The sequence below is a fragment of the Cryptotermes secundus genome, unplaced genomic scaffold (genome assembly GCF_002891405.2).
Source record: "Cryptotermes secundus unplaced genomic scaffold, Csec_1.0 scaffold5, whole genome shotgun sequence".
Taxonomy (NCBI): Eukaryota; Metazoa; Arthropoda; class Insecta; order Blattodea; family Kalotermitidae; genus Cryptotermes; species Cryptotermes secundus.
In genome coordinates this window covers 1,294,623-1,312,081 of record NW_019724742.1, presented here as the reverse complement: position 1 = coordinate 1,312,081, position 17,459 = coordinate 1,294,623, and the positions used below count along the sequence as shown (strand labels likewise).

At 41.8% G+C, this 17,459-nt stretch overlaps 1 protein-coding gene across 1 annotated transcript in view; it reads right to left on the bottom strand.

The window, feature by feature from the left end:
* LOC111862663 overlaps positions 1-17,459 on the bottom strand; it is an 86,330-nt gene that overhangs the window by 29,778 nt on the left and 39,093 nt on the right. Inside the window, exons 3-4 of the mRNA XM_033750742.1 lie at positions 13,272-13,385; positions 7,622-7,812 (exon numbers count right to left, since the gene is read on the bottom strand). Coding sequence (XP_033606633.1) covers positions 7,622-7,812; positions 13,272-13,385 — 305 coding nt within the window. The remainder of the gene's footprint in view (positions 1-7,621; positions 7,813-13,271; positions 13,386-17,459) is intronic.

The following is a 17,459-nucleotide window of genomic DNA, read 5'->3' as shown; positions in this document are numbered from 1 at the left end:
ACGAATACGAGTATGCGAGTAGGCTTTAGGTGGAAAGGCCAGGAGGAAAGAGATAGCTAGGAAGATCTACATGCGAAAGAGACCATAATGTTAACATGATCTTTAGAAACAAGGTGGGGTGGTGTGCACTGGATTCATCTGGCTCAGGATAGGGACCAGTGCAGGGCTCTTCTTAACGCAGTAACGAACTTTCGGGTTCCATGAAGTGTTGGAAAATTCCTGAGTAGCTGAGCGACTGGTGGCTCTCAAAAACGACTCGACTCCTCGCAGTTTGTGTAGTTAATAAACAGGGCTTCATGGAAAATGTGGGGTTATGGAACTGGCGAGCACTGTTAAAACATATTAAAGGCCAATTAAGATGCCTGCCCCTTCGCTAAAGAACAACAAATATAAGTAATTACATGGTTAGATATTGTGACAAGACGCCTGAAAGCCGGAATAGTGGAGCCAGAATGGACGTGCATTGGTAGGCAATGGCTCGGTAAAGAATTTTCCGCGGCAATGGATACGCATGCAAGAATAGAGGAATTGTTGGGAACGATGTTTTCTGTGAGGTTCGTGCAAAGTGGTTATAAAAAGAGGTTCATTTGAGAGTCGGTAATCTCTCGTCAGAGAAGGCGCCCCACAATGACAAGACCTAAACTGTCAAACAGTAATAAATATCTGGTCATGAGCCCCTGATTGGGCTCGACACCAAGATTGACTGACTGATTGACCGCCAGTCGTAATGTGACTTTGACTTTGACTGTGAGAGTCAGTAATCGAGTTCCTGAGTTCCAAGTGAGCAGTTAGTCGGGAGCTGGAGTTGGCGAGGGAGGCTGAGAAGATGGCGCTGTGAGTGAAGGCGTGGAGTTTTAACCAGCGGGGAACTGCTTAACCACGGAAGCTAAAGAATTTCCATTGTGTTAAATCTGTTTGCTAGGAAACGGCTAGTGAAGACTGTAATAGACTGAGCGCACTAGTCTTTGTGTGTGTGTGTGTGTGTGTGTGTGTCAATGAATTGTAAAATGTAGTCTCGAGTGGTGTAATCAAATGGTCAACAATTCCAGTTCACCAATCCATACCTCGTCTATATTCACACACTCCTAAATACGTGACAATATAATACAATTTCCGAGAACACATTAATTAAAACAAATCACAATTTTATCATTTAAGGTATGTTTAATACACTGAACTACTGAGAATGGAAATGCGTTTTGTGAAGGACCAAAGAAAACAAACATCTACCGGCAACGGCGAATATGCTATTTGACGCAGAAACTTTCACTATATACTTATATACGCGTTAAAACTTTGGGCGGTTAGTCGCCTGCTTCCCACCGCTTTGGCCCGGGTTCGATCCAAGGAGATTTCCTGTAGGATTTGTGGTAGACAAAGTGGCTCTGGGCCGGCTTTGTCCAAGTACTTCGGTTTCTCCTGCCAATTCTCATTCCTTCAACTGCTCCATGACCGATAATCATAGATGTTATTTAGTCTCGACGTTGGCAGCGTCGCTAAAAAATGTGCTTAGACTTAAATGTTACAGCTTTGAATAATTCTTATAATTTGAATTCAATTAGTCAGTGAAATGGCGGGCAGTCTGTACTTACCAAGATTTCTTCTTCCTGTTCCCAGTGCAAGCAAGGTGGAAATTTTAAAATTATGAAACAATACAACAATTAAACCAGACATGCTTATACACCTGTATATGATATGGAGAAGAACAAGGGTCACGTAGTTGCAGAGCGTGTCATTATTCTAGTAGATTCTGAATGATTCTGATGAGGATGCATATCGTTCGGAATTTCTGGATCTTGGGACTTTTGTCCATAGACGGGTATTCTAAAGAACACGACGTTTCGGAAGCTGGATCAGTGATTGAGGTTAGCTCTTTCTAGGGGACCAAACAGGGTAGATGTCTTCCCCCTCACCCGAGAACAGAAACGGATCGAGTTTCCGAAACGTTTTTTATAGTTTTGAGAATACCGGATGACGGACAAATTCCGAAAACTCAGCAATTCTGAGTAGCGCGAATACATTCAGGTATTCGAGGTTCTGACTGGTGACAGGTGTTAATAAAGAGCCGTACACTTCTTTGGTTTCATTCTTATCAAAGCGAATAATGACATCACACTGGCTGTGTCGTTCATTGCTCGCTTATTTAAGTCACTACCATGCGCTATACATCGAGGTAATTGGTTCACGGCAGACGTTTCGACTATTATATAGCCATATTCAGGTGCTTACTGCATTGCATGCTCTCTCCCGTGAGCTGGCACACTTATTTTCACTATCGTTTCTAATAAAATGAGAAATTGATTCTAAGTTAAAATTTTAATTTTAATTAAAATTGATGTTCATTTTAATACCATAATATTCGAAATTCCAAATTAGTTTGCTTCCTTTTCTTAAGTTGAGATCGTGGTGGGTGTATACTGAACTGTTTTCCCTTGGTGGTTTGTGTGGAGAGTGAAAGAACACAAACAGACCCCCCCTCAACTGATGTGTTGGATACAGGTAGGAGATAAATAGAGCCAACTGAATGAAACGAAACAGGACGCCATATCCCAGATCTACATTCCTCCTCGACCAAGTCTTAAGACCTCTGTTTCTTGTTCTAGTCATCTACAGTTAGACATTATGACCTAATGACCCTCCAACCACCAAACTGTGAATTAAAGTTATGGAACATTCGGAGTAAGAGATGTAGGTACAACACAAACGTGTAACTATATAGATACAGTTCTGAATAATGCTTAATTAATTTTTAAAATTAAAAATTTTAGTACTCACCAGAATATCTTCCTCCTTCTAGCATTGTAAGCCAGTTCCACATTTGGAAAAACAAGTGGGATGTTGAAATGCAAATTATCAAAATATCGGCTGTCCGGATGAAAAGTATCCAAAATAACAAAATTATATCTCGGAAACTAATCGTCATACACGTATGCGGTTTATGTCATCGAAAAGGAAAACCCTGTAATTTTTTTTCGTGTCTGGCTTACGCGCATGCGCCGCCACATTTCTGCCACCATGTTAGGAATCACCTGGACAGAGAGATGGCTGGGAGATAGATCGGCCGAAGTGGATCAATCTCTTGGCCTCCTAGGTCGCCAGATTTAACCCCACTGAACTTCGATAGTTTCCTTTTGTAGTGGTTTAACCCACAAATGTGTATAATAAAAGCTTTCTGAGATATAGTTATTTTATTTTGGATACCTTTCATCCGGACACACGTAAATACAAAATACACATACAAAATACGAACAAGGCCGCTGTGTGTAGTTGTTTAAAGGTGACTGCTACACACGGGTTACTGCAGCCATAAAGACATTCACTTCCCGAAAAGTTATGGTCTGAACTCCCTCATACGAAGTACTATGGAATATTTTCACCAGCCGATTGAGATCACTGCCCTACATAAGGAACTGACACAAACTCCATTAAGAAAAGCAAACAGAGAAAAGCAAATATACCCCTAAGACCAAAAGTAAAATGTATGTTACCTTTACCCACGATGTCTGTTTACTCTCTAGGTGGCCTACATGTAACGCTTTGTGCAAATCTAGGGGCAGGGCAAGCGTTTTGCTTACACTCGACGGTGCACACAAAACTTCGGTTGACTATTCTTCACACTTTGCTTCTTGTACACATGCATAAGTTAATATTGACAGTGCTCGGCATCACCTATTCAGTTTTCATGAAACTTTACTGAACATATTTTAAAGTATTTTAAAGATGTAAGATTTGAGGTTTTCACGGCAGTGACTATGAAGAATTCCGTCTTCTGGGATGTGGTGCAGACTTAGTCTGCTCAGTCTGGTTCATCGCTCGCGGATTTCTTTTACTCTGAAGATGGAGGCAATACGTTCCTCCGAAACTTCGGTTAACAAAATATCTACACGGTGCCACAGCTCAGAAGACGGCATTCTTGACATTATGTTGTCTGAGATAGCAAAAGCGTCATTAAAAACATACGAGTACATTAATCAACTGATAAACAACATACAGCGTGAACTTACGTCACGTAACTTCGGAACTAACACTCATATGTCGTGTTCTGAGACTTCCAGTCTCACATCTCAGCCAGTGAGACTGAATATCGAAATTGATCTTTGCATGATTTTCCTCAGTTCATCCAGCAAACGCCGGAAGTATATCACGAACAAGTTCAAGGCCATTTCCTGACACATGCTTTCCAATTCACTATTCACCGGTCATCCGGTCATTCGCACTGTCCACTCTGACATACTCAGAGCGTCGTTAAACAAACCATGCATTAACTATTTAATTAGTAAACAACATTACGTATACAGCTAAATAAATTAGGAACTGATACTCATGCGTCACTGTCTCGAGTTGGAATTTTGGTTCCGAGAAAGGTGTTTTGAGGTTTGTCGCGTTTTCCTCAGTCCCTCCACGCAAATTATGCGATAATAAGCGTACTCTAAATAAGCTGCTATCGTATCCTTTCAGTCTTTCCAGTTCATCGGTCACAGTAACCGCCGATCACGGTGGCCGCGCGGTCTAAGACTTGAACTGTCTTCGCCAGCTCGAACACTGTGATCGGGGGTTCGAATCCCACCTGAAGCATGGATGTCTGTGTGCGTTTATTCTGTGTTTGTGTTGCTCTGAATGTAGGTAGCCTTGCGATGGGCTGATTCCCCGTCCAAGGAGTCCTAGAGATTTTGTATGAATTAAGAAACTGAAAAAGCGGCTAAGGTCCACTAGGGCTGTAGAGCCATAGGTAGATAGACAATATAGCGCAGACATTTGACTATACAGTTATGAGAATGTCATTATATGAACGTTACCCTCGTGTCGGCAAAATTCCAGACAATGAGAATCAGCGGAAATGCATATCATTCGTTCCTGCAATATAGATGTGTCTGTTCTTCGTGTTGCCTCAAAGGAATTCCGTAGGTACGACTTCCAAACATACCCGCCCATCTCTATCAGAGCCAAATGCGTGCCAGCTTGTCGTAAATAGCTGTGTCACATGCGCGCAATGCTAGCCATGACGCCACTTGTATTTTGTCACAGATGACGTAAGGACACAGGAGAAGACACAAAAGAACCAACGCCATTATGACGTTGCGGATGAATGTCTTTCACAATCCCTAGAGAAGTTTTAATTTAAGAGGAGCTACTTTGGTCGCTATAAAGGATTCTTTTAGGATATTTTCGTAACGTTTCTGACGTCACTTTATATTCTTCAGGTCAAAGATACCACGGCGTGAAGAAACAACTGCCATGCTACCAGCAACAAGGTTTATGTTGTCAAGGAAATGCGTGCTATATTACAGAACGTACGCTATTGGAAAATAAAAGCACTGGTTTCCAGACCTTCAGCCTAATTTCCGTACTCAGAAAAATAAGCCCCTAATATTATAAAGGGTAGAGGCCTTGAGACGAGCTGATCACCCACCCAAGGAGTCCTACCGTATGTGTAAGATCTAGAAAAACCGAAGTGTATGGAGAAGTTCATGGAGGTAGGACTAGGCCCGCTGGGGCTGTAGTGCCAAGGGGAAAAATATTATAAAGAAAATAATAAGGAAGCGAAGTGTCTGAAGAAGATGCAGAAAATTGGGAGGGATGGGGCCTTCATGCAGAAAACCCTTAAAAGAGAAAAACATTGTAAGAAGAAGCCGATAATAACACGTGAACGTGTTATTCTGCGTGACTGTTCCACTTGTATTTCTCTAATAACTAACGGACTTTCACTGAACGTGGCACAAATATGGATTCTCGATCCGCCTGCCGCGGCGCACGTTTTGCTGAGTGCGTCGAGACGCTCTGAAGAGAAGAACGACTATATACAATAAAAATATGCAAACTAAGAAATCAGTAATTATAAACATTATATTATTACCCTAACTTACTGTATTTTAGTGATCAGTTAAAACATAGCAATAGAAAGAGGTAAAGTTCTCCCTGTGCTCAACGAATTAAGCACTACGCCATTAAGGCGTATGCGGAAGTGGATGTATAGATCCACATTTTCTTGAGCTCAGCACTAGTTTGAGGTGAGTGGTCAGCTTCACGCCGCGGCCGTTTTACCCCCGGGGAAAGAGTCCCAGGTCCCCGTTGGCTAGGTGGCTGGTTGAGCCCCAGAGCCGGTCTGGACGCCGTGGAGAAGTGAAAATTCTTGGCCCTACCTGGACTCGAACTCCGACCTCTCGGTCGTCCACCCCGTAGCCAGTCATAACAATAAAATTATATTTTAATAAACTTTGCTTTTAAACTGAAAGCTACAAGAAAACATCTTTCTCTTAACGACAACATTGATTTTACACAATAAATTACATTATTTAAAAATAAAGTGTATTTCTATTAAAAATTTAGTTCTCTATTCTCACGCTAGTGCGACAGAAAAAGAAAGCTCATCCCGAGCGTGCCGAGAGCAAAGTTGAGAACCCCCCCCCCCTTCCAACCTTTATTTTTTCTAATTTCTTACCATCGCTAGCACCAACAAGGCGGTAGGGTGAACTTCTGAGTTGATAACGACACTAGTACCACACATAATGTAGGATATTCAAATGTTGCAGGGTAGCTGACTTTGTTCTTTTCGAAGAATTCTATCTTCTGGAATGTCGCGTGGTGGAGCCTGATAGAAGTTTACAGACGTTTCAGAGCAACGTAGTGCCATAACGGAAAGTTTCTACTGCAATATACGGTGTCACAACCCAGAGGAAATATTCTTTATATTCATAATGATTACAGCCTCAAACCTCACTTTTTCGAGACTATTCTTACTGAAGGGTTTCGTCGCCTTCCTCAATCTCCCCAGGTAAATGGGAGATAGTGTCTTAAATTTGGTTATGAGCGCTTCCTTTCTAATCCTTGAGTTAATTAATCACTACCATCCTACCATGTGACATGATACAGCTTTAAGTGACTGCGTTGTTAGACAAGCTACAGAGAAACACTGTGACATGTTTCCGAGTCGGGGCCGTCCACAGTCTCCTGCTCCCTGTTACTTCTTTCCTATTAAGTCCAAATATCCCCCCCCCTTCCCTTATGACAAGGCGCATAAAAAAGCAGGTGGAAACACAGAAAGTTCTGAACTTAATGGCAAAAAGCATTCCCGAAAATAATCGCCTCTGAATTTCTGAGTCAGTGCTAAATGTAATTTTTATGTTTGGTATGAGATTCTCAGAACAGAGGCAACGTGGTTCGATAGAAGTTCACAGACGTTCCGCAAGAATACTGCTTCCCTCTTCAAAGGTTAATCGAAGCGCGCGTCGATAACCGAGCAGATAAGGCCAGGGTTTTGATTGGTTGCTTTTACTCCCAAGTATTTAAGCTTTGTCACATTTTCAAGGAATTTATTATCAGTCTCTTTTTTGACACTGCTGATGGGACATGAACACATATTTACATTTGGCTTTGTTTGCTTGTGTTTCTAAACTGGTCACTACTCTTCTGCTCTAAGGTGTTCCTCATTATACGGCTCGAGTTCATGTGGAAGATGGAAAAACTAAAACCAGTAGTTTGAAGAACATATAGGATCACAGATTTATCGCTCCATTCCAGTAACAATCGCAGTCCTGACGCGAATCGATTTCTAAGTTTCGAGAAGTGACAGCAATGGAATATACGTGTGTAATTTGTTTGAACGGCAGTTGTAGTTCCTCACCTCGTCACCACGCGCCGTGGTTGTCTCGATGAGGGAGCTGAAACTGCTACGGCTGCCGTGGTGCGATTTCCTTCTAAGTTCCGAAGGCTCGTCCCTTCCAGGAGAACCTCCGCGCTGGATTCTGGACAGGCGATCATTCTCCAGGCACTGGCCGATAGGGATTCCAAACACCATACCTCCTCCTCCGGCATCTGCAACGTCGCACCAACACATGACACCTACTCGTACTAAATTAACACACTGAGGCATGGAACTCGTTAACAGAACTAAACATCAAGTGGGTCAGGTCAGAGTTGAGGCACTGACCCCTGACCGTGAAGACTCAGGTAGAATCCCGGGTGACTGCAAGTGAGTTTCGTGATGGACGCGCTGACCCTGGAGTAGGTTCTTCTCAGACTTTCTTCAGTTCTCCCCTGCTAATCATCACTCCACCATTGCCACATTCTCATTTGTCAGAGCCCTGATCAGGGAGCGCATTATCATACTCTTACATCACATGAAACACGTGGTCCCCGGTACAAATACCAAATGGTTACTGCTGTTCAGGGAAAGAATAGATGTTCACATGAAAGTCATAAGTACACTCCGAGGGGAAAATGCAGTCATTTAAGGTTAAAGCATGTGGTATATATACTATGTTGGGTTTTTGGACTTTATCCATCGTCCTGGTTTTTAAGATAACAAATATTTGTTATCTTAAAAACCAGGACGATGGATAAAGTCCGAAAATCCAATATCTCTGTGTGTTATACACCATCGTCAGAATCCTATAGTAACTACATGTGGTATATATGTTTGCAACTGTGCTTTATAGGATTAAGTAACAGGTCCTTGGAATGACCTGTAAGGTCTGCCTTAATTTGGCCTACTTCCACTTCTGAACGATATGGAGCAGCTACGCGAGTGGTAAGGGCGAAGTTCGGTATGATTAACCGTTACGTCACTGTCTCCTCTGGCAGATGCGGATGAAACTATTCGGCACTGATTATTATCGCGTGTAACTTTTAATAAATGCAATTAATTTTTTCAGAGCTATGTTATTAAGAATTTGCACAACTTTTGTAATCTTCCATAATATAATGTATATGTAATTATATATATATATAGCATTTCTGTTCTAGTTCTATGACATTTAAGATATGCAAGTTTCATTCACTTTAATTCAATAAACGGCAAGAGTACATCTCTGGGAATACTTTGCTAAGATATACGAGAAAATAATTTGAATACAATGTAAGATTTGAGGTTCTCACGGCGGTGACTATGAAGAAAGCAGTCTTCTGGGATGTGGCACCGTGTATATGTGGTGTTAACAAGCAGTCTGCTTGTGCCGGTTCTCACGGTCTCTTCGCTTGCGGATTTCTTATTTTTCCTTCTACCCTGAAGTTGGAGGCGATACGTTCCTCCGAAACGTCGGTTAAAATGACCGGCAAAAATGAATACACATAGAGATGGCATACTGCGCCAACCACGCGGGTTAGCTTCTGAAAATACAACAGTAGCGACACCGTGCCCTTGCAGCTACGCGAGTGTGTGGGAGTAGGGGAACGGCGACTGCTGTTTACGCACGTACGTAAATTTGTAGGATTTGAGGTTCTCGCAGAGTTCTGGTGTATAGTGCTGTGTAGCCTACTGTAGCCCCCGAAATGTCTGTTGAATGGACTACACGGCCTTATGCATATATCAGAATCATCATATAAGGTTTTAGTCTGAAAAGTGAAGCCATGAGAACATATGTCAGACCTAATCTCAGGTGAAGGTAGAAATGTCCCCGTCCTTAATAACACCACACCCTGAAGATGTTTGGGGGAGTTAAGTTATAGCTCCACACATTCTTAATCTGGGCACGAGATGCTGAACGGTTAGTTTCATGTCCCTGTCTCTTCACCCCTGGGTAAGAGCTACCGGTACCCAGTGGACTGGAGCTACTGTGGGTTAAGGGACTGGTCCGGGCCCTGCGAAGGGAAAAATCTCGCCCATATCACTGTAAAGGGGGTTTGATGTGGCCTTCAACATAGCACCTATAAGTGAACAAAACTAACACTAATGTACTAAAGGTTTTTGTAGTATATCGTGAAACAACAATTCATAGTGTTCCAGCTAACTTAAAAGAAAATTTCACATCTGTACTAATCAGAAAGTTCCATTATACGTGGAATACTGTCGAAATCATAAAGACGTTACTGTAAACATTGTGGTAAAAGAAACTGAAGTTTACATTTGATTATGTCGTCAAGTATGAAGAGTTATTTATCTTAAGATAAGTCTGTTCTGTTGGAATAGTTACAAATACTGCATTGAAATGATGTGCATTTACAGTTCTAAAGAGAGGATACAGTTTTTTTTTCCAATATAGCTTGCCCCACAAAATTTTTTTCTGATTATCATAAAAATTCATGCGTGAATCCAGGAACCTGAGGCCTTCGAATGCACTGGCCAAGACAAATATCAAAAATAATTTCCCGACACTATATTGCAGGCTCTTCTGCACGGGAAACCTTGTGTCAGCTAATGCTAAAACCTTACGTTCTGTGTGAGAATAGGCTTCGAAGGAAAAAGTTTTGCCAAGGAAACATTTTATAAACTTTAAAGTAACTTCACGACGGACCAACGCAATATTTAACTTCAACTTTTACGTTACTAATTAATGAAACATCTCAGCAAGATACGTGAGACCTGATACTGACAGAGAAGGAGAGAGAAAGACAGTAAATATATCTACAGTGTTTGCACAAATTGAAACAATGGTGACAGTTATGTTGCGTCATGTCTGTCACCTATCAAATATCGGGAGTTATGGGCAGAAGTTATCACTACTTACTGATTCATAATTACACCAATACTGTTTATACAAGAGCATGTTCAAGCGTTTCAGAGAGAGTAGACGTCGTTAAGTTCATCCCAGGAACATTTTCCCTCGCTACTGCAAACAAACGAACCAGTGCTGAATACAAGATTTTCCGCTGGCTATTGTGAATACGCATAGAGTACGGCTGGTGTTACAGACAGTGCTGGTGCAGTGATCGCTAGTTCTGCTGCAAGTTCGGCAAGCCACGATTTCAAATTTCAGCACGTACCTATACCACTCGATCCCTCCAGATTATGCTGGAGCAATAACGCTTCCTTGTGCACTTACTTACTTATGGAGCTGAGCCCTTCTTGAGAAGCCAAATCTGCAGCTACTCAAGAATTTCTCAACATTTTATGGAAACCGAAAGTTCATTACCGTGTTCACAAGAGCCCTTCACTGGTCCCTATCCCGAGCCAGATCAATCAAATCCACATCAATCCATCCTATCTCTCTAAGATCCATTTAATATTGTCCACACACCTACGCCTTGGTCTTCCCAGTGGTCTCTTTCCATCTGGCTTTCGCACCAATATCCTATATACCTTCCTCTTCTGCCCCATTCGTACTACATGCCCCGCCCACCTCATCCTCCTTCACTTGATCATCCTAATTATGCTTGGAGAAGAGTACAAGTTATGAAGCTCCTCATTATGCAGTTTTCTCAAACCTCCTGTCACTTCATCTCTCTTCTGTAACACTCCGAATAACATTTTCCTATCGGAAGCTATGAAACTTGTACATTTGGTGAAATGTCATTAAATAAACAAATGCACAATAACAATCTTCCTGGCATTCATAGTCTCAAATGAGATCGAGATAAGAAGAACGCGTAGAAAATTACTATCTTCAGTTATGTGATGGGTGTCCCGGATGAACGTCATTTCCCATCAGGCTAGTTTTGTCATGAAGATGCCAGGACAGGCTCATCAGACACGTAGGTAACAATCTACCACACTGCACGGCGTCATATATCAGACAATATCACTCGTCATAGTCACCGTCGCCAGAATAACAAATCTAGTATACAAGCATTTGGAGGGACTGCACGCCTGAAAGACGATTACACGCAGCACAAATATGTAGAAGAAGTTGCCGGCGTCGCAAGGTGCATTACCTATTCAACGTCTGCAGCGACGCCAAAGAACGGTGATCCAAGAACCAGAGAAATAAAACACTGGGTTTCCGTGGGCCACCAACAACTTGTTCACTTCGCACTGTGCAGCATAAACATGGGTGCAAATTCATTCGTTTCCAGAGGTAAATTTGTCTCTGTGCTTAATTAACTGCTAAAATAAGCACCATGCCCTGAAGACGCATGGGGAGTGCAGGTATAGCTACACCATTTTTGACCTTAGCAGTCGATGGAGGTGAGTGATCAGCTTCATGTCAGTAAGTCTTGGTGTCGAGACCCAAATTTATTACTGTTTGACAGTTACGGTCTTGTTTTTGTGGAGCACCCTCTCTGACGAGAGGACGGGTCTGTCTTTTGTATATGCTGTTGGGCCTTGCAGCGCAGTCTTTCTCAGGTCTGAGTCCCTTGGGACTCACGACCATATTTTACTGTCTCAGATTTGAGACTTCCCTTTTCGTCGCTACCTACGACTCGCAGGGTCACGGTGGAGGTATTCGATCCCGCCTCCACACGGGTTATTCGCGGGTGATCTCGTCAGAGTCAAAGTCAGAGTTACTTTACGACTGGCGGTTTACCACCAATAAGTTCATCTTGGCGTCAGGACCCTTGAGGCCCACGACAAGAGATTTTTTTCCCCCAATTGAACTCTTGCGGTAATAGTCCTTATGTAACATCGTCTCTGACGAAAAGATGGGTTTGTTTCTTATGAATACATTTGACCTTTCGTCAAGTGTATATTTTGCACATATAACATGTTATCGAAAATTCTTACTTTTGCAATACACACAAGTCCTCTGTCGGTACAGGCTTTACAGAGCAGATCATGCCTATCTTACGTATCTTATGCTACAACAACAACTTTGTCATTTGAACGGTCGTAAGCTTGACCTCCCTTAAATCCAGACACCAAGTTTCACACCCATACAGAACCACAGGCAAATTATAGTTTTCTATATTCTAATTTTTATGTTTTTGGAAGGCGGATGAGAAGACAAAAGGTCCTGGACTGAATGGTAGCAAGCATTACTCGAGTTCAGTGTCCTCTTAATTTCCTCCTGAATCAGTTTTTGATTTGAACTGTGCCACATTTCAAAACATATGTTTCCTATCTTTATGTCATGATTTGATCCAAAACAGAACATAAATGAATCAGCATAGCATTAGTATTATATAACTTAGTTTCCATGTTTTCAAATTTAGACACACTTGTGAGTTATGTACGGGCTATTATCCTTCGCAATTCGCAAACGCCCACGACAGTTTTACAAAGTCTATTATGGCCTCTGTAAGGCTCAGTCGCGGAAATTGCACTGTTGGGTAATGAGGGGCCGAATCCAAAAAATTTTAGTAATAGCAAAATAAAGAAGAAAATAATATGAAATAATGAGGGGAGTAAAGAAAAAAGAAAGACGAAAACAATTTTTTCCTGATGGTTTGCCACGCAAGTAAGAAAATATGAAAAAAGCCTCAAAGGATCCTATGCCGCAATCACTGTAACATTTGAAATATCACTTTCAATTTCGAAGTGAGACCAGCTGTTCTCATATGAAAACGTAATAAATTATGTGTTGGAAAGTCGTGTGTAAAAATATCACAGATCTCAAAGGGCTAGGCCTCGTGCAGAAAGCACAAGAAGTAGAACTCAGGAACCCGTTACAAATACTAACCTTTATCCTTGTCATCCTTGCCGCGCGTGGTGTCGAAAAAGCCAGTGGTGAGTGCCTTCCTCTTGAGCAAGTAGGGCCTTCTCTTCGGCTTGTGGGACACCGACACCACTGTCTCTGTGGGCAACAGGAGAAAACTGTAACTCGGCTCAGTGCATAAGCGGGACATGAAACATTACGTAGAGCTCTATCTTCTGGTATATAACGCCCTGTATCCCGCTGAAAGTCAACCGACGTTTCGACCTGCTTGATGCTGGTTTCGTGATTGGCTTATTCTTTTACCTTGAAGACAGAGGCGACATGTTACTCCGAAAAGTCGGTTGAATTTCAGTGCCCTGTACGGACAGAACTTTTCATAACCACCGCTGTGAGAACCTCAAAACCTACAAGGGAAACCTTATTTTACTTCAAGATTAATGTTGGTATGACGGAAACAGTAACGCACATCTATCTATCTGCCCAAATTTCTTTTGAAATCCTCAAGCTCCAAATAGATTTTGGTGTCATCTATACAGCTCATATTTTCATATTCGTGAGAACACGAATACAATTTAAGTTTTCAATTTTCACTGCGCTGAAAAATAAAATTTCGGTCTTCTAAGATGCGACGCCGTGTGCTGTGGTAGATGGGCCGTATCTATAAGACTACACGATATCACATCATAGGAGCCCATAATCTTTAAATAAAGTTTAATTGGAAATTCCTGTATTGTTCGTTTTATATTTGGTTTATGCGGACAGAAATATTTACTTGAGAACGATTGGTGTAGAATCAATGTCAGATTTGATCGCAATTCCCGGTTGTAAAAATGAAACATTCAGACAAACATACACACGTAACCATTCATTGCAGCACAAACATTCATTCTCTCATGATGGACGTCAAAACTCGCGTTAACAATTTTTATAAAATTCACAGTTTTTACTCCCGTGCACTCGTACTACTTGGTCTCTCAAATGTGTCATAATTCTAGACTCGCGAATCAAAATTCTGTAGAGCCTAGACTCTTTCCTATTTCCTCTGTGCTCGTTTCTGTAATTCTGAAAACTGGATAATGGGCAGAGTTTACTGAAATGGTAGGCTTGTATCCAACCAACTATTCTTTCTACTATAATACATCATTAAACACTGGTTTAAATATTCTCCTTCATCCGGGCTTCGTGGTTTATGACCACTCAGGAACTCCGTGTGAGTATTTTAATAACGAAATAATGCGACTATCGATCCTCCTGCTGGGCTTGCTGAGAAGTAAATACGAAAGCATTTGGGCCAGAGGCCAACAATTTTCCTTATTCCAGCTCAGTAAAATATTTTCAATTTGGCCTTAGGCATTTCTTCCGGCGCTTATTTCACTTCGGAGATTGATCCACTGAGCTGATTCTTTTATTCATCATCATCATCATCATCATCATCATCATCATACACAACACTACGGGGCTATTATGAATGATTTTGAAGGTAAGAAATGAGTGTACCTTCGAAACAGCTGCAGATACATATCTGAAGCAGCGAAACCCACTCAGATTACGTTAGGATTTTTATGCCGTGAAGCCTTTGACTGCGGTGGTTAGGTACGAGAATGTAGATACCTCGGACACGGCGTACCTGAGTTACCTCCAGACTGTAGCTGAGCGCTGTACCCCTTGAGCTTGTCAGCTTCCTCTAAACTCTCTCTACCCAGCTAGCCGGCTGGCATTATAAAAGCGTTACTATAGTCTGGGGACCTTTCAATGAAGAGGGATTGCTGTCACCGAACTGCATCTCTTCGGGGAGAGGACACAGAATAAATTCGAAATTCAAGGGGGTCTGTCTACATTATTTTTAATCTCTTACAGTATTTACAAGCAGTTCGATCACAGTAGCCTCTCCGCCTAAGGCATGAACTGTCTTCGCCCGCTCAAATAATGGGGTCCTAGGTTCGAATCCCACTCGAGATATGGATGTCTGTATGCGTTTATTCTGTTTGTGTTGTTCTGTGCGTAGGTAGGGGCCCTGCGACAGGCTGATCCCCCATCCAAGGAGTCCTACGGACTCTATACAGGATTAAGAAACCGAAAAGGCGGCCAAGGTAAAACAGAGGACTGTAGAGCCGTATGTATATAAGCCGCTGTGCCTCTATTAAGTTGTGCTTCGCAATTAGAACACTGACCCTAACACAAAGTGAAAGGTAACATTCAGACTCTCCTTTGTCTATCCGAAATGTATGAGTGTTTAAATGTTTTATATAAAGCCTTGTTAAAAATCTGCACGCATTTGTATTTTATCTACACAGTTTTTTATTCCGAGCAAAACAATAAAAAGAGAGTTCTAGCTCCTGGGCTATAATACCATACAGTCCACTGAAAATCAACCGACGTTTCGGAGGAACATTGTTACCTCTATTTTCAGGCTTGAGAGAGCAAGAAACAAGCATGAAGCAGGTAGCAAGCACGAAGATGCAGGCTATATGTCCCTCCAAAACGTCGACTTTCAACTGAATATATATCGCTATATCCCAAAGATAGAACTCATCATAACTACCGCTGTAACAAGTCCTGCAGTGCAGTGCAGTACAGCTTGTATCTGATTTGGCCAATAGTGCATTCAACGAACTATTTTACAACACTTCGTCTAAAGACGCAAAATAAGAGAGGGCTGACGATAATCATAAAACGAAGAGTTTCATAATCCGTTCTCTTTATCAATAACTATAACGGCGATTAAACAAACGAGGAAGAGCTGGCCAATAGAATGTGTACGGGACGCATAGGTTAGAAATATACTCCACTTGCTATGCATGTCTCTCATTTTGTTTAGGGTGCAAATTATTCGGATATTTAGCTCAAAGTAATAGGGGTACAACCATTATTTTTTAAAACTTTAAAAGGAAACTTTCTTTTATTTTGTAGTTTTGTTGACCGTTCCGTTAAATGCACTGTCCGGACATACCGAATTTTAATTAAAATGGTTGACATGCCTTGTGTGGGATTCGAAACAACGATCCCGGCTTCCGAGCGAAGATAGTACATGCCTTAGACCGCTCGGCTATCGTGACCGGCGTAATACTCGTGGTTTCATGGATTTGGCTGATGCATTTCGGTGAACGATTTGACGTAATTTTACCTCCTCCCAAGACAAATTCTGAGTTCATTCATACGAAAAATCCTTGAGATATGGGTTAATAAAACCCGTATATTACAAATTCATTATTCCGTGTGTGTTCCATTAGTGTTCTTGGAGTTACCGGTAATTAATTACGAGCGCATATCTGCTATTGACAAGTCGATCAGTAGCACAGCAGTTATTCTTTCGGCTACGTGTATAAACTGAGCTATCTTCGACAAAATCGGGTATAACGATTTAAAAAAATTTCAGCCAAAACTTTGTAATACAATTATGTTCTGTACTCTGTTTTTATGTGAAAGAGACGTAGATGCACATATCACTTTTTACACAATCTGAAATGATAGCGCTCTTTACGTACTACTATACTTCCGGTCACCAATGAGACATCGATTATTGACAGAAATCACAAGAATATTGCGAAACAAATATAAAAGTGAAAAACTTCTCATCTCGCTCAAACCTCATTACACACGAGCATGACATAATGAAGAATTTTTTATTAAAATTCGGAAATTTAAGAAACCGATTTTCATTTACATTATTTATACCCCTGTAGACTAGTGTAAAAGCCGGTCACAGCAGCCGAGCGGTCTAAGTAAGGCATGCGCTGTCTTCGCTCGCTCGGAAGCTGGGACCGTGGGTTCGAATCCCACAAAAGGCTTGGCTGTTCAGTGTTTGTGTGTATATGCACGTTTTTCTGTCTTGTGTACAGGTAGAGGCCTTACGACGAGCTGATCACCTTCCCAAGGAGTCCTACCGAATGTGTAAGACCTAGTAAACCGAAGCGAAACGGAGTTTCATGAAGGTAGGCAAAAGCCAAAATTGGGGCTGTAGCTCCAAAGGAAGAAAGACTAGTGTAATGTGCATAGAGTAAGATTAAGCTGCCTCGATAGCGGCCTCCGTAGTCTAGAGGTAACGTTCCCACCTCATGACGCGGGTTCAAATACCCGGCGGAGGTCATCGAATTTTAAGGGCGGAAAAATTCAGGGAACAAGTCCTCCGGGAGGGACTTTAAGCCGTGGGTCCCGTGTCGTAGCTTTACAGCACGTAAAAGAACCTCATACCTCCAAAGGAGGTCACTGAGC